We start from the raw sequence: 17,181 nt of genomic DNA, 5'->3' as shown, positions 1-17,181 counted from the left end.
GGCCTGAGGGCCTGGCAGGACAGGGCTCGGGCTTCGGTCCTCATTGCTGTCGTAGCGCCCTCCATGTCGGGGATGATAGCCGCGCCGCGCTGCTTCTCCCTCGTCGCCGTGGGCACGTCTCCGGGCGTCGATGATGCTGCGTACATCGCGGCCACGGCCGAGGCGTTGATGTACAGGGACGACGGAGGGCTGCCCACCGGCTGGCGGTGTTTGGTGGACGGATGCGTCCTTGGTGGGACGCACTGAGGGCGCGTGCTTGCTGGTGTCGGGTTCGCGTCGTCGAGACAACAAACTTTCCGCTTGCTGCGCTGCTGCACGCTCGAGCAACGTGCGAATCTCCCGATAAGCGTGTCGATGCTCGGACGTCGCGGCCTCCGGAAGGCCATGCAGCAAAGCGGTCGCTGCGGTGATGTTCTGGCTGGCTCGGGCAAAGTGAGGAAAGGCCCCATCGTCGGTGAGGATCCTTTGATGTACGGTGCGGGCTGTGGCGCGCGCGCGCCCCCCGTCTTTGCGGCGTTCAATCTCGCGATTGATGTCCGCGTATTCCCATGCGAGCCCTTGCCCGGCCTCATCGATCTCTTGCTGATGAGCCCTTAGCTGCTCCATCCTCAGGTGAGACGGGGCTGTCCCCTCTTCCCCGGATCTGCCGTCAGGATTGTTTGTAGGGGTGGCCTCTTCCCTGGAGGCGCTTTCGACGTGACCCTCGGGGGTCTGTGTCATGTAGCACTCTCGGGAAGGATGGTGGCTCCCCCTACTGGAATCTGAGCTGGAGAGCGATACAGGCTTCTCGTTGAGGAGCTCGTAGAGGGTCTCCGAATCGCGCTCAATCACCCCCACGAACTCGATATCCGTGGGTGATTGAACCACACGTAGCGCCCAAGGGCGGCCGGCGGTCGCCGCAGCATTGCGAAGACCGAATGGAAACGCTGTCGGGGCGCTCCATACGGACCTTTTCGGATACATGGTGGCGTCGTGGGAAGCCCCCTTGGGTGACGGGACTCCCCGGGAGTTGTCTAGTGGGACCTCAAGCCTGAGACGGTTGAGGTTGATGGAAGGGGGAGAGGGGGCGGCTGAGTGAGTCAGCGTCAGCTCTCCTCCTAGCATGACGATGAAATCCAGGTCGCCCAAACGCACGTGTGCGCCCGGGGCCCAGGTGATTGCGTGGGTGGCCATCCGAGACCTGATTTGGAACGCGCAAATCCCCTACCTGGCGCGCCAACTGTCGGTGTTTCGTACAAGCACCGGCAAGTAAATTTATAGTAATGCGCGTTAGGTTCGGATGGTGCGCTAAAGGACACAGGAATTATACTGGTTCGGGCGGAACGTCCCTACGTCCAGTTTGTTGCTGCTTGTGTTATTAGCACCGTAAATGATCTGTAGTAAGGGATACAAACTGGCGAGAGAGGGACTGGTCCCAAGTCTCTGATCGAAGGATTCAAAGGTGGTCAAGAGCTTCGTAGCTGCTTGAATGTGTGTGAGTGCGTTCTATTGTTCGGTCCTATCTCTTGCCGTCCGTTTGATGGAGGATATGCCTCCCCTTTTATAGATGAAGGGGCTGGCTTTACAAGGGTGAGAGCTCTAGGATGCGTACTCTACTTACCTTGTGGCTCATGTCTACCTGGTCAGGCCCTTCATTCTGATGAGTGTGAAGGAAGATAAGTGCTTAAGATGTCGTGAATATCTCTGTAAGATGTCAGATCAGTCACAGCATGCTGCCCCCAGGGTATGGGCTGTAGTACCGTGGTTTTGACTTAGGGGCCTCCCCCAGCTTCCTCCACACGCCTTCTGGTTCCCATGATTCCTGTTGGGAGAATTCGGGGTCGGGGTCCGGTGTAGCGCCGTGGCCAAGGCTCTCTGACTTGGAGGACCTGAGGGGTCGGGAAGAGGGCCCCCCCCGCTTCCTCGGGTCCACAGCGCGGTGACGGAGTATCCGTCGTTCGTGGAGATAGCAAATCCGTTCTTGGAGTGTAGCGGTTGTCGTATATCTTCGTTGGGTTCCGCATCCCAGAGCTGAAGGCGGCGCCTACAACTCTACAGAGTGAGGTGCACGCGCCTGTAGTGCCTTTTGGGCTCTGCGGCGCCCGGAAGGGTCTAAAGCGTCAGTCCTGTCGTTCCCTGGCAGTTCTTTTCTTGTCAGGGTGCAGGGTATGGTCGTTGGAGCCATGGTTGACCCGAACGTCTTGTCTCGTCCTGTACCCATCGTTATGAGGGACAGATATCGATCAGGGCGAGGTTCGTTCTAGGCCGTCGGATGAGACGGAGGCCAGTCCCTATCTCTTAGGCGAGACTAACCCTATCCCTCCGGGATCGGGCAAGGCGGAATCTATCCCTTAGCCCTCGGGCGAGACCGAGCCCGCCCTATAGGCGTCGGGCGAGACGGAGATTAGCCTTGAGCCTTTGGGGCGAGGCAGGGTTATCCCACAAAGGCGTCGGGTGAGGGTGACCCCATCCCTCCGGGATCGGGCGAGACGGGACTCATCCCTCAGCCCTCGGGCGAGACCGAGCCCGTCCTCAAGGCGTCGGGCGAGACGGAGCTTATCCCTCGGTCTTCGGGCGAGACCGAGCTCGTCCCAAGGGTGTCGGGCGAGGCGGAACCGAACTTCTGTCATTCGAACAAAGGATGACATGGCGCCCTTATGCGTCCAGAAGTTTTTTACGTTCGGTGGTTATCGGTTCCGCCTTCTGGGGTACCCCGGTATTAGGTCACCGACACTTATTATCCTAAGCACATACTAGTCATCTAGAGTACTAGAAAAGATGGTGCCTTGATGATTGTGTCACCACGATGGAATGCTAACCTTTGGTTATATCTTACCCAGGCAAACCCCGGTGCATAACCCCTATTATTCTACACTTTATCTTATGCTTGTGCATGAAGTTTTAAGGAGTTGAATGAAATCCACTTGCATATATATATCCTTATCCTATGAGTCCTACTAGTATGTCAGGATTGTGTACATTGCTATGCTAAAGGATTCTGGTAGAAGTCGAGTGATTACCTGTCACTCACGAGAGATAGGAAAGATATTATTGTTGTTATTATCATATTACTATCACATGGAATATACATGAATGATAATTAGAGACTGGGTGGGACTATGCTTTGGATTTGGATTTGGAGTTGGAGTTGGCAACCGAGCGAGGCTCCGGTTGCATTTGTCCTACCTGAGTCGATTGGGGACCGTCCGTTGCTATGGATGGTAGTCAGATCACAGATTTATTATCTTGAGCACATACTAGTCATTTGGAGTAGTAGAAAAGATGGTGCCTTGATGATTGTGTCACCACGATTGAATGCTAACCTTTGGTTATATCTTACCTAGGCAAGCCCTGATGCATAACCCCTATTATTCTGTACTTTATCTTATGCTTGTGTATTAAGTTTTAAGGAGTTGAATGAAATCCACTTGCATATATATCCTTATCCTATGAGTCCTACTAGTATGTTAGGATCATGTAGATTGCTATGCTAAAGGATTCCGATAGAAGTTGAGTGATTACCTATCACTCGCGAGAGATAGAAAATATATTATTGTTGCTATTATCATATTACTATCACATGGAATATACATGAATGATAATTGGAGACCGGGTGGGACTGTGCTTTAGATTTGGATTTGGATTTGGACTTGGCAACCAAGTGAGGCTCTGGTTGCATTTGTCCCACCTAAATTGATTGAGGACCGTTCATTGCTGTGGATGGTAGTCAGGTCATAGACTTATTATCCTAAGCACACACTAGTCATCTAGAGTAGTAGAAAAGATGGTGCCTTGATGATCGTGTCGCCACAATGGAATGCTAAAATTTTGGTTATGTCTTACCCAAGCAAGCCCCGATGCATAACCCCTATTATTCTGCACTTTACCTTATGCTTGTGCATTAAGTTTTAAGGAGTTGAATGAAATCCACTTGCATATATATATATATATATATCCTTATCCTATGAGTCCTACTAGTGTGTCAGGATCGTGTAGATTGCTATGCTAAAGGATTCCGGTAGAAGTCGAGTGATTACCTGTCACTCATGAGAGATAAGAAATATATTATTATTGTTATTATTATATTACTATCACATGGAATATACATGAATGATAATTAGAGACCGGGCGGGACTGTGCTTTGGATTTGGATTTGAAGTTGGCAACCGAGCAAGGCTTTAGTTGCATTTGTCCCGCCTAAGTCAATTGAGGACCGTCCGTTGCTGTGGATGGTAGTCAGGTCATAGAGTTATTATCTCGAGCACATACTAGTCATCTAGAGTAGTAGAAAAGATGATGCCTTGATGATCGTGTCACCACGATAGAATGCTAACCTTTGGTTATATTTTACCCAAGCAAGCCCTGGTGCATAACCCATATTATTCTGCACTTTATCTTATGCTTGTGCATTAAGTTTTAAGGAGTTTAATGAAATCCACTTGCATATATATATATATATCCTTATCCTATGAGTTCTACTAGTATGTTAGGATCGTGTAGATTGCTATGCTAAAGGATTCTGATAGAAGTTGAGTGATTACATGTCACTCGCGAGAGATAGGAAAAATATTATTGTTGTTATTATCATATTACTATCACATGGAATATACATGAATGATAATTGGAGACCATGTGGGACTGTGTTTTGGATTTGGATTTGGATTTGGACTTGGCAACCGAGCGAGGCTCCGGTTGCATTTGTCCCACCTGAGTCGAATAAGGATCGTCCGTTGCTGTGGATGGTAGTCAGGTCATAGACTTATTATCCTAAGCACATACTAGTCATCTAGAGTAGCAGAAAAGATGGTGCCTTGATGATCATGTCACCACGATGCTAACCTTTGGTTATATCTTATCCAAGTAAGCCCCAGTGCATAACCTCTATTATTCTACACTTTACCTTATGCTTGTGCATTAAGTTTTAAGGAGTTGAATGAAATCCACTTGCATGTATATATATATATCCTTATCCTATGAGTCCTAGTATGTCAGGATCATGTAGATTGCTATGCTAAAGGATTCTAGTAGAAGTCAAGTGATTACCTGTCACTCGCGAGAGATAGGAAATATATTATTGTTGTTATTATCATACTACTATCACATGGAATATACATGAATGATAATTGGAGACCGGGTGAGACTGTGCTTTGGATTTGGATTTGGATTTGGACTTGGCAACCGAGCAAGGCTCCGGTTGCATTTGCCCCGCCTGAGTCGATTGAGGACCGTCCGTTGCTGTGGATGGTAGTCAGGTCACAAACTTATTATCCTGAGCACATACTTGCTTATAGGAGGGGGAAGACTTATTACTCTCTTGTCATGGGTTCTAGCTCTTTTTGGACCGACTTTTAGGGGTCAGTATTAGGTGGAGGTCTAAGCCCCATACTGAGATCGGGTCTCAGGTGTTGGAGGCTTGGAGTCCAAGTTGGACAGGGGCCTAGACCCCTTGATAGGAGTGGGATGAGTTGGTTCCGTTTGTGCCTGGGGTACAAGCAGGACATGTGTTTCGGGGTACTCAGCTGGGTTATATTGATTCGTGAATCACCATTTCTTTTCAGACGGTACGACTTGGGTATGGTCTAGCACCGTAGTAAGAACTGGAACATAGAAGGTGATAAAATGGTTCTAATTGCTTACCACATGCTTGAAAGTAGCATAGGTGCTTACTTAGAATGATTAGCTAATTAACTAAAAATAGCTGCTAAAAACTCAGAACATAAGGATGCACTATTAGTAATGCTTCCTACAAATGCAATTAACCATCAAGCCAAAATAAGCCTTGCATATCCTTAGAGTCTTTTATTTTTCTCCTGTCGGGTAAGTCTTGTTGAGTACAATTAAGTACTCAGGGTTTTATCCCCCCTATTGCAGGTGACAGGTGGATGCTGGTAAAGCTGACCTTGTGTGTGGAAACCTCCTGGTGGGCTCAGCGAGGGTTTCCTTACATTGCGAACATAGAGTTTTAATTACAACCTTCACGAATAAAGTTTTGGAAAGAAAAGCTTATGATTTGATATCCTCACATGTATATAATTATGTCTCATGCTTAACATTCAATAACTTACAAGTAAACTTAATTCCCGCTAAAACTTTGATCACGTGTTTTATTCCACTGTCGTAATTATCTTGTTTATCATTCTGATGTTGTAATAAAGTGATGTAAAGAAATGACTAAGAATGTTGTAAGCTTTATCCTCTCATTTATGATCCTGACAAGAAATGTGAATTTTTGAGTTCTCCCTTTAGGTGTGCTCGATGGAACAACGTGGTTTAGTGTACTCTCTTGGGTACTTAGGGTCTAATAGAAGACAAGTACTCTGTAGAGGACATTAGATCAGACGAATCTGCCACACAAGCCACCTATCCCAACAATTCTGATTGCTATAATCACTAGGCACACACAAGAGCTAAGTCACTACTCACTAAGAGCTCTCAACAAAGCTACACTAAAGAGCTCCACTAGATGAAACTAAGCTACAAAGCAAGCTTTCAAAACTAGCTACACTAAAGAGCTTGCTACAACTAGTTTGCAAGAAACTAATGGAGTGAGTAGGGTGATTATACCGCTGCATCGAGGAATGAACCAATCACAATATGTAGACAATCCAATAACCGAGAGAAATTCAATCACACAAGAGACATAAGATTTTTCTCTCGAGGTTCACGTGCTTGCCGGTACGCTAGTCCCCATTGTATCGGCCTACACTTGGTGGTTTCACGGCTAAGAGGTGTTACATGAACCTCGCCAACAAATGGCACTGCAAGAATGTGGCAGAACCGCCTAATCTAATGCACTAAAGACTCTCCAATCTTACTCAAGATGATGAAATCAAGTGAACAAGTGAGTGGAGTATATTGTTCAGCTTCCAAAGGGTGTGCACAAGTGTAAGAGGTGCCAAGAGAGTGGCCAAGGCTGGCCACACCCTTTATTTATAGACACACAAGCAAACAGAGCCATTGTACCCCTTGGAGCTATCTACGCGGGGGGCACCAGACACGACGGTGGCACACCATGGCGGTGCCCCGATGGTCACTTCCCAATGGCTAGAAAACTAGCCGTTGGTCACCGGACATAGCATGCCGATGGCACTGCCCTAGGGGTGGCGGTGACCATCCCAGCCATGTCCCCGAAAACCGAGTCTCTAGAAAAATAGGATGGTGCACAATCGCATTCGTGGCGATGACCATGGTGGTGCCCCCCTTCGTTAGCGCTGCTCTTGGGTGAATTAGGGCAGTGGCACCAGACAAGGGTGATGGTGCCCGTGGCAGTGCACCGTCGTGCACCTGGTGGTGTACATCGGACACACCGGTGCCCGCCCTTCAACTTGCTGCTCTTGGCCTCGTCCAGGTGGGCATTGTCCTAGGGGTGGCGGTGCCACCGGACACAATGGCAGTGCCAGCCCCAGCACTAGCGTCTCTCGGCCTCGGCCAGCCGATCACCGAACAGGCCAGGACAATGCACCGCTATACCCATGGCAGTGACCACCTCGAGGCAAACACATCCGTTAGCTGCGCTTTTGATTCTCGATTCAATCCACAGCAGTCTAACACTTCTTTGCAAGTGTTGCTAACCCTCAAAGTGTTTTCCCAAAACATGTTAGAGCTAAGTTAGCATTTCTCAAAATATTTTCAATAAATATTTTCTCTTGCTCTCCGATGTGCACTAGGCCTAAATGCAATGCATGAAGTCCAACACCTAGTGGCACTAGATGACTGAATTTCTAGTTAAGAACCCATCTTAATAGTATGGTCATCTATCCTAAATATGATCATACTCTCTATAGTGTCTTGATCACCAAAACAAAAGTCCTATTTACCTTCGCCTTGATCTCCATAGGGTTTTGTTTTTCTCTTTCTTCTTTTCCAAGTTGAACACTTGATCATCATCACATGTGATCAACACCATCTCTTGAGTGCTACCATAGTCCATACTTGGATTGCACCAACCTAGTTCATATCACATCTTATGACAAAGGTTAGTGCATATGTTTCATCAATTATCCAAAACTAAACTAAGACTTTCACTCGTCCAAGCAGCGGGTCAACTGACCGGACTCGCCTGGCAGCGTTTGGTCAGGACAGAGCCAGCATTCGGTCATCCACCTTTGCCTCATTTTCTTTTTCTAACTCCTCAACCTCTTCACCCTTGCTTCCAAGATGCCAACCACAAAGTGTATAACTTATGTGCATGTGTGTTAGTATTTTTCCAAGCATTTTTCAAGGGTCAATTGTTAGCACACAAAGTCCATAATGCATATGCAAGAATCATATCACCTAGTGGCACTCGATAACCGCTTAGCCAAAGATTTCCCCTCTTTATAGTGTGGCTATCGATCCTAAACAAACTCAAACCCTCTATGGTGTCTAGAGTGCCAAAACAAAAACCTATTTGATACCTTTCCTTTGATCAACACTTGTTTTTTGTTTTTCCCTTTCTTGTTTTCCAAGTTGGAGCTTGATCACCATCATTTCATGTCCATCTTCATCTCCACGGACCTCTCACTTGCTTCATCACTTGGATGTACCAACCTTGCTCAAATCAATAATTATGACAAAGGTTAGTACTTAGGTTTTATCAATTATCCAAAATCAAACTAGGGCTTTTAGCATGCCCACGGGCTTCGTGCCTCGTGCCTGCTGCTCCTTGGTCCGCGCGTGCTGCTGTTGCGCCTGCACGGGAGAGCATGTGCTTGGGGCCATCCCAGCTGCATGCGCGAGAGAGGGTGGGAGCACAACACCCGTGTTGACCCCGGCTGCATGGTCCACCATGGGAGACCAACCTATGGTGCAGGGTCGCCTGGTTCTGCTCCATTAGGTGCTAGCCCGCTCTGGCGCTCTACATATGTGCATGCACTTTGACTAGAGAGTGCTCGGCCATTTGGGCACTGACCGCCCGTTGTGTGCACGTCCAACTATTGGAGTTGGCCTGCATGATAGAGATAGGCAGCGCTGGATGGGTGCATGCAGCGCGCGTGTGCCCGCAAGTCAGAGCGCGTGGGTAGCAACACTTGCTGCAACATACTAAAACCAGATGAAACAATTGAAACATACATTTGCAACATATGTGTATAAAAACTGCAACATATGCAACATCCAGATAAAACACTTAACATACGTCTGAAATAGGAGAAACATTTGGAACATACACTTGCAACACACGTGTATAACCACTCCAACATATGCTACATCCAGATGAAAACATACTACATCAAGATGAAACAGCTGAAACATTTGGAAAACACACTCGCAACATTTATAGCTATTGCAACATATGCAACATTTAGATGAAACACTAGCAACATACGTTTGAAACAGCTGAAATATTTGAAACATACACTTACTACACACGTGTATAAACATTGCAACATATGCAACACCAGATCTACTTTTGCAACATCCAGATGAATCATATGTAACATACATCTGAAAACGCATGAAATATATGGTTGCAACATGTGCTCATCTACTTGCTGCCACCCAATGAAAGCTCATTTTGACGTGGGAGCGGGCGGCGCGAGGCGTGGTCTGCGCGTGGCACGGGCGGGGCGTGTGGCTCGAGGCAGGTCTGACTTGAGGCGTGAGGCGCAGGGGCGCGAGGCGCGAAGCGGGTCCGGTGCGAGGCGCGCGGCATGAGGCGGTTCCATCCACGTGGAGGAACGAGATCATCTAACTTCACATGAAACGAATGCAGAACGCAGTCGCGCTATCCGTGCCGTCAGCTTATGACCGGACGTCTGCGCGCGTTGGGTAGCACTTTGTGCGCTTGGAGCGTGCCGGTCCGGCGCAACTACAGCCCACGCTTTGCACAGCTCGTCGAGTCACGGGTTCACTCGCCAGGTTCCCCGCGGCGCCGCTGTATACTGCCGCGCCGCCGCTCATCGCTGAGTGCTCTCTTCCGTGGTCCGCGCCGTCTAGCCGCCATGCCGCCGCTCATCTCTAAGGACTCTCCTCCATGGTCCGCGTCGGTCTTCGCCTCCAACTGCTCCGCTGGAGATACAGCCGCGGTTTTGCATGTGCTTCTGGACTGCAAGGAACGGGCAACACCACCAGCGCTCCATCCTTCTCCATGTGCTTTTGGGCTCCAAGGAGCGGGCATCCGTGCTTCTGCAGTTCTACTCGTCGATCTTCGAATATTCAGACACAACAATGTAAATAAGCTGAGTGTTGGCAGTTTCAGAACAGAGGCCTTGTTTAGATTGTAAGTTTTTTCACTCTCTCCATCACATCAAATCTTTGGACACATGCATGGAGTATTAAATATAGATAAAAAAATAACTAATTACATAGTTTGATTGTAAATTACGAGACGAATCTTTTGAGCCTAGTTAGGCCATGATTGGACAATAATTGCCAAATACAAACGAAAGCGCTACAGTGCCAAATACTGATTCCTAACCTCAATCTAAACAAGGCCAGAGTTGTTAGATAGGATTGTGAGATTGTAAAGTGATATTGTGACAACATTTGAGAATGAGTATTGAATTGGCCAACTGAATGACCGGTGTGTACAGATTGTTGCATAACGATCATGTCTGGTTTGCAAAAGAGCTTCTGATGCTCTCATTTCAGTGAAAATACATACAGATCATGGTAGCTCATTTTTCAAGTGGCAAAAGACATCCATACAAACTTGCAAAAGACATCCAGATTGCACGTAAGTGGCAAAAGATATCAGGCGTTTGATCCTCAGCCGACGACGCAGATGGCATGACTGCATTCTGCAGTCGTTTCACGTGAAGTTAGAGGATGTCGTTCCCCCGGTGAAAACATAAGGTTTTTTTTTTTAATAATGGGTCGCTGGTCAGACCTGCAGCCTTGCATTTTCTTCGATTGGTTCGTTTATATCGTTGTTGGTTTATGAAAAAAATATTATCAATTAGTTTATATAAAAAAAAATACTATTTTAATTAAAAATTTACAATCACGTACGATGAGCCGTACCAAACGAACAGGCCCAGTGCACGTTTGACCGTCCGGACACTCGATGGACAGCATGACCGTAACAAAAGTTCGGCATCTAAAAAAAAATCTCTCTTTAAAAATTGATGTACAGTACTCTGTTCAGTCTTCGGAGCCAGGCAAGAAGGTGACACTGAAACATCAGCAAACAGCAGCAGTTAGGAGGGAGAAGTCAACACCTACCGCCCAGCAGAGGACAAGGCAGCAGACAACGGAGCACGGCACGGGGACAGAGAGCAAAGCAACCCACTGGCCTAGAACCGAGGACAAGATCCCGGCTACGCAGCGGCGGTTTGGAGATCTGGCATCTGAGAGCGGGAATCAGTGGGCAAATGAGGAGGAAGACAAGATCAGGAGGTCAGTAGAACACCCGATGAGTAGCTTCCAGATGCACCTGAGCGGCGGGGGCGGGGGCGGGGGCGGCGCGGGTAACAGGATGATGCCGCCGAAGCAGCTGCTGACCATCGTCATCGTCATCTTCTCCACGCTCTCCTTCATCAAGCTGCTGCTCCTCACCAGCTCGTCGTTCTCGTCAGCGGGCTCGACCTCCCGCAGCAGCCCGGCGTGGGACGCCGTCGGCGGGGGTAACGGGACGGCTAGGAGCGCGCTCGCCGTCAAGGAGCTCGCGCTGCTCCGCTCCGTCGTCGCCGCGCGGGCACCGTGCAGGCTGCTGGTATTCGGCCTCTCCCCGCAGCTCCTCGCCCTCGCCAAGCTCAACTCCGGAGCCGGCGGGGGGGCCGCCACCGCCTTCGTCACAGACAGCGCCGACGACGCGGACGCCGCGCGCCGCGCGCTCCTCTCCGGGCGCGGGGCTGGGGCTGGGTCCGCCGACGCGGTGGCCGTCCACCGGGCCAGGTACCGCGACGCGGCGGCGGAGGCGTGGCCGCTGCTGCGACGCGCGCGGGGAAGCCCGGCGTGCCGGCGGCCCACGGGGACGGTGAAGTCCGGGTGCCCGCTGGCGCTCACCTCGCTGCCGCGGGAGGTGCTCGACGCGCGGTGGGACGTGGTCGTCGTCGACGGGCCCAGCGGGGCGGCGCCGGAGGAGCCCGGGCGGATGGGGACCATCTACACCGCCGCGGCGCTGGCGCGCGCCGTGGCTGGCGGCGAGGCGGTGGACGTGGCGGTGCACGACGTGGACCGGACGGTGGAGCGGTGGTATGCGTGGGAGTACCTCTGCGAGGACAACCTCGTCGCCGCAAAGGGCCGCCTCTGGCACTTCCGCATTGCCGCCGGTGCGGGGCCGACAGACGCGTTCTGCTCCACCGGCCCCGTCCAAATCTTGTAGTACCGCTGCACGAGCAAGGGAAAGATTCCAAGATCACCGGAGACATCTTGATCGACATCTTTTGCCGTGGCATCACATCACCAATGGCGCTGAGCACCAATGCTAGGATCTTGTGGCAGCGGTGCTCATGCTAAGAAGATCCAGCAATTTTTGCTTCTAGAAAAAGGATTGAGCTGTTCATAGAATTATAGATAAAATCTGTTCAAATCTTTTGCTGAACTAGGCAGTGGAGAGGAGCATGTCCAAGAAGAGCCTTTTTTCTAAACAGCTACACTGAATTGTTGTTTTCTTTGTCTACAGCAACCAAATTTATCAATTTATCTTGCTTTAGTGCTTCCACATTATCTTGAGATTGACCTAAATTAGTGTTGATGTCAGTCTTCCTTCCTTCTCTCCTTTATTATTTATCATCCAACTCTGTACATCAGTACATGTAACATTTCAGATTGTATTTTTGCTATCTACTAAATGAAAAGGCAGAGCACCTGCCCAATTTGCTAAAAAAAATACTTGTAACACTTGTAACTGTAGCCACTTCTCCGGAATGCATCAGCATATTTCAGCTGTAAGTCCACTGTCTCTACTTGGTAGCCATGTCCTCAGGAGGTTCAGAATGTTGTAAGACTTTGATGCTTGTGTGACTTACTTTCGGTTGCTTTTGTTGATTGACACTCTACTTTTTGGACCCGTCTATTTCACTCTGAGGTCCTAAGAATTCTAGTTTATGGCCCCATTTGGCACGGCTTCTGCCGGCTCCGGTTTATCAGAAAAAATACTGTAGCGACACTGCGGGAACAGTGCCAATGTCAGTGAGAGGGGAGTGGAGGAGAGAGAAAACCAGCTTCGTGCTACAGTATTGCTACAGGCCGATGTCAGATAAGCCGGAGCCGACGCGAGCCGTGCCAAACGGGGCCGTACATATGGCCAGCTCTATGTGGCTGTCTTAAGGTCGACTTCCAGAGGTGGCCTAAGAATTCTAATTGAGAATACTGATGGTTTGCGGACTCGAAATGTTGTGTACCGAGAGGTTAGGTTTTTCGTGCTGCTTGATATGTATGAGGCAACATTGGAACTTCAATCAGAGATTAGGTTTCCAGCATAGATTTGCAGCCTCAAAGTATCCTTTTTTTTTTTACTGAAAAGTATTCTTTCTTAACTGCACTCAATGCTGCATTTTGAAAATTTAATGCACTTGAGTATTTCTTTCAGACACCAAGTTGGATGCACTACACATCATGCATAACGCATGCATGCTAAGTGACTGTAACCTTTCATGTAAGTATCTAGCTGTGTTATTGTTGTGTTTGCTATATTAGGTCGAGGTAGGCTTTGGGGGACATGCATGCTCTGAAAACCGGAAAACCACACTTGGTTTGACCAAATGCTTAGCACAAACTGCAAAAGGAACTTTCAATGACTTCAAAGGAAACATTTTGAAGGACTCACCAAATAGCACTACTGCCGATGGAGCTGTGCATCCTCTTACCAGTTATTTCATTAATTATATCAAATTTATTTTTGAGTAGGTGAGGCTGCGCCATCTTTATTCATTCATGTGGTCTCCCATATAATACAATACAACACAATACCATTATCAGCAACCATAAACTACTAACTATAAAATATATGCAGCTATCAGTCATCACTCAAGCAGATACTTGAAGAGCCTGGTACTGGAGATGGAGCAAATTCAGATCTGGTCTCTCAAATTATGGATGTTATACATGATTTGGACACAAACCTTGACACCAAATCAAAGCAATACGGGGATCATTGTCTGGCACACCTATTTTTAATGAATAATATACAGTATATCGTGAGATCTATATGCAGGTATATGGATAACATTAGGGAAGGTATGTAATCCCGTTAGTTGGTCAGAATAATCATTTCCTTGTTATCAGATCTGAAGTTAAGGATTTATTTGGTGATGACTGGATTCAAAGGCGCCGAAGGATTGAGCAGCAAAATGCTACTCAGTACAGAAGAGTTTCTTGGGGAAAGGTCAGATACCAAAAATATCGGCCTTAATTTAGGCTAAGCATCTCTTGCTGATTTTTGTTGAATGGCATTGTCTCCCTTTAAACTTTCCTAACAACAGGCATTGGAGTTTCTCTCAGCTCAAGGTCTAACTTCATCATTAAGTTTTTTTCTCGAACACGCAAAAGATTTGCGCATCTTTTGTATTAAGGTCGAAAGGATTTGAGTTTTACATTGACGCGCCGCACTGCCGACGCACTAGGGGGACATGATGTGTTACACTTTGTCGGTTCCACCCTAGCGTACTAGACTAAAGCGAACGCTCCCGAACTAAACAACCAAGGTGCCATGCCCCCGCATCATTCCATAGGTTTGCGAAGTGCCGGATCATGGCTAGGAACTGCATACTGTTCGCCGATTTGCCTCTGAAGCACCTAGCGTTGCGCTCCTTCCAAAGCTCCCAAGCCACGAACGAGAAGAGCGAGTCGGCACCCTTCCTCTTGTTTCCACTCCATCGTTGCCTCCAAGAGCGGCACCAAGGGCTTGTTTAGTTGGTGAAATTTTTGGCGAAATGGTACTGTAGCACTTTCGTTGTTATTTGACAATTAGTGTCCAATCATAGTCTAATTAGGCTTAAAAGATCCGTCTCGTGAATTTCTTCTAAACTGTGTAATTAGTTTTATTTTTTATTTATATTTAATGCTTCATGCATGCGTTCAAAGATTCGATGTGACGAAGATTCTTGAAAAATTTTACAAAATGGAAGGAACTAAACGGTACCTCCCCTCCGACCTGTGAGGCGCCTGTGCCGAGCGCGGAGAGAATATTCCACCAAATTTGCCTCGAGAACGAGCATGACGCGACGATGTGGTCGATCGTCTCCGGCTCTTGATCACAAAGGAAGCATTTTTCCGGTGCACCCAGTATTCCAGTCCATGACGCTGGCGCCTGTCTGCTGTCCAGTGGCGCTGCCGAATTGCTAGCCAAAGAAAGAGCTTCACCCTTAGGCCTGGTTTAGTTGGCGAAATTTTTTGAAAAATGGTACTATAGTTATTTGGCAATTAGTGTCTCATCATAGTCTAATTAGGCTTAAAAGATTCGTCTCGTGAATTTTGTCTAAACTGTATAATTAGTTTTATTTTTTATTTATATTTAATGCTTCATGCATGCGTCTAAAGATTCGATGTGATGGTGAATCTTGAAAAATTTTATAAAATTTTGGGAACTAAACAGGCACTTAGAGGAGCCCAGGTTGCCCAGATTCGGTCACATAAAGTTGCACAATAGAGAATGCTCAGGGAAGTGTTCAAACTATCGGGTCACATAAAAAAGTTGCACCAAGTATGCACATCCATTTCATACGGATCCATGCACATACATGTCTGTAGTTTTTTTTTAAAGGATACATGTTTGTGGATCTAACTGCAAGATGTTTGCCTAATCTCATTTTTGCCCTTGAATGACAGTACTAAAATGACTGATGTACCCTTATTTCGAAAATAAAATATAAAATGAAAAATAGATCTTGCCCCACAAATTTTGGTTCTGATCCCACCTAATTTGGTACTATCCCTTCCTATTTAGTACCTCCAAGTACTTTCAGTTGTGGACCTTCTATTTTTTCACTATTCGATCTCGCCCAATGAATGGTCCATCTTTTTTCCGAGCATCATAAAATTTCTCTACATACTGTGTTATAGTGTTTCATCTTGCTTTGGTAATGGGGTTTGTTTCCCAACGTTACCGGATTCCGATCTTTCAACATGCAATTTGAAGAGGTTCGACAGACACAGATAAACTGGGTTGTCCCCGACAGAGGCGAGATAACCTTATTCTTGCTATTGCTGAAATTTCGATACCTGCTTACACAGATTTCCTGAAATGCTTTGGGTATCTTTCCATTTCCCCCACTATTTACTGCCTTTTCTACTGATTGTTATAATGTTATCAAGTTTCTCAAGACATTTCTCCTTGTTAATCATGAGTGTGAGAATGACATTAGACATTAGTTCTATGGTTCCTTAGGAATACTTTAGTAGGGTGCTCCCCTGGTTCTCTCCTAAAAATGAGTGGAAGAATGATATGAGTACCTTAATTTGTGCTATTAGCAGAGTTTCCAATCTGTACTGATGGGTTTAAAAATAGGGTAACAAGAAGCAAAGAACATTTTAAATTTGGACATGCTTGTCACATAATCAAGCTCTGTATAAACACTTGCTGCTATTCTTATTCGCAGTGTACCAAAGGCCATATTAGTGGTGTGCCAACTAAGCTTGGATGATGCCAGATTAAACAGTTTACCAAAAAAAAACTATGGAAAACCTTCTTTATCTAAAAACTAAAAGTGTGTATACATTTTGAAGAAAAATATTACATCAACAGAAGTTTTCTGATTCCTTCTACGTGTTGCTGAGTTCTTTGTGAAACTCTCTCTATTTCTAATAATATTATTGGTATTGTTGACTCTACCTTTCATCATCTTGGCCTCTTGTTGGGAGCAGCCATAACCCATCGGAATACATAAAAGTACACTCCAGATGCACTTGAGGAGGCACTTGGTAATCTATTTGCAAAGAAATCACTGATTGAATATGGATTGTACCAAGCATCATGACTAACTGTAAGCTAATTGTTTTTTCTGTAAATTATGTAAGTTATATATAGTTGGATGATAATTATGTTTCTAGTGTTACGTAGACGGGAAATCTTCTGACTGTAATTCTATTTCACTTTGCTACATGACCTGTAAAAATTTGCAACTTGAGATAGATATTTTGTTCTAACATACCTGCTAACTGTATTATTTTTTCTCAAATTTACATTGAGCTCACTAAGTCAGATGTTTTTTTTTTTAAAATGACACAAAGTAGATGTTTTTTTTTGAAATGACACAAAGTCAGATGTTTTTCTTACTATGTGAGTAGTTTCAGGAATTGATGCACTAGCTTCCAAACTTGCTCATCCACTTATGTTGCTTA

General features: G+C 46.8%; 1 protein-coding gene and 1 pseudogene across 1 annotated transcript; both read left to right on the top strand.

Moving 5' to 3' along the window:
• The window catches only part of LOC136496270 (exocyst complex component EXO70A1-like), a 44,610-nt pseudogene extending 27,793 nt beyond the window's left edge, over positions 1 to 16,817 (top strand).
• On the top strand, positions 11,089 to 12,729 carry LOC136497222 (arabinogalactan O-methyltransferase 2-like). The gene has a single exon (XM_066493012.1). It carries the CDS (start codon positions 11,312 to 11,314, stop codon positions 12,221 to 12,223), a length of 912 nt encoding a protein of 303 aa, XP_066349109.1. The 5' UTR covers positions 11,089 to 11,311; the 3' UTR covers positions 12,224 to 12,729.
• Positions 16,818 to 17,181: the final 364 nt, after the last annotated feature.

This window comes from Miscanthus floridulus, chromosome 12, assembly GCF_019320115.1.
Source record: "Miscanthus floridulus cultivar M001 chromosome 12, ASM1932011v1, whole genome shotgun sequence".
NCBI lineage: Eukaryota > Viridiplantae > Streptophyta > Magnoliopsida > Poales > Poaceae > Miscanthus > Miscanthus floridulus.
Note: the sequence above shows the minus strand (reverse complement) of the source record. Positions and strands in the feature narration are given on the sequence as shown.

What these genes read in the sequence shown, in the direction of transcription:
- LOC136497222 (XM_066493012.1), top strand. Translation starts at nt 11,312, where the DNA reads ATGAGTAGCTTCCAGATGCACCTGAGCGGCGGGGGCGGGGGCGGGGGC.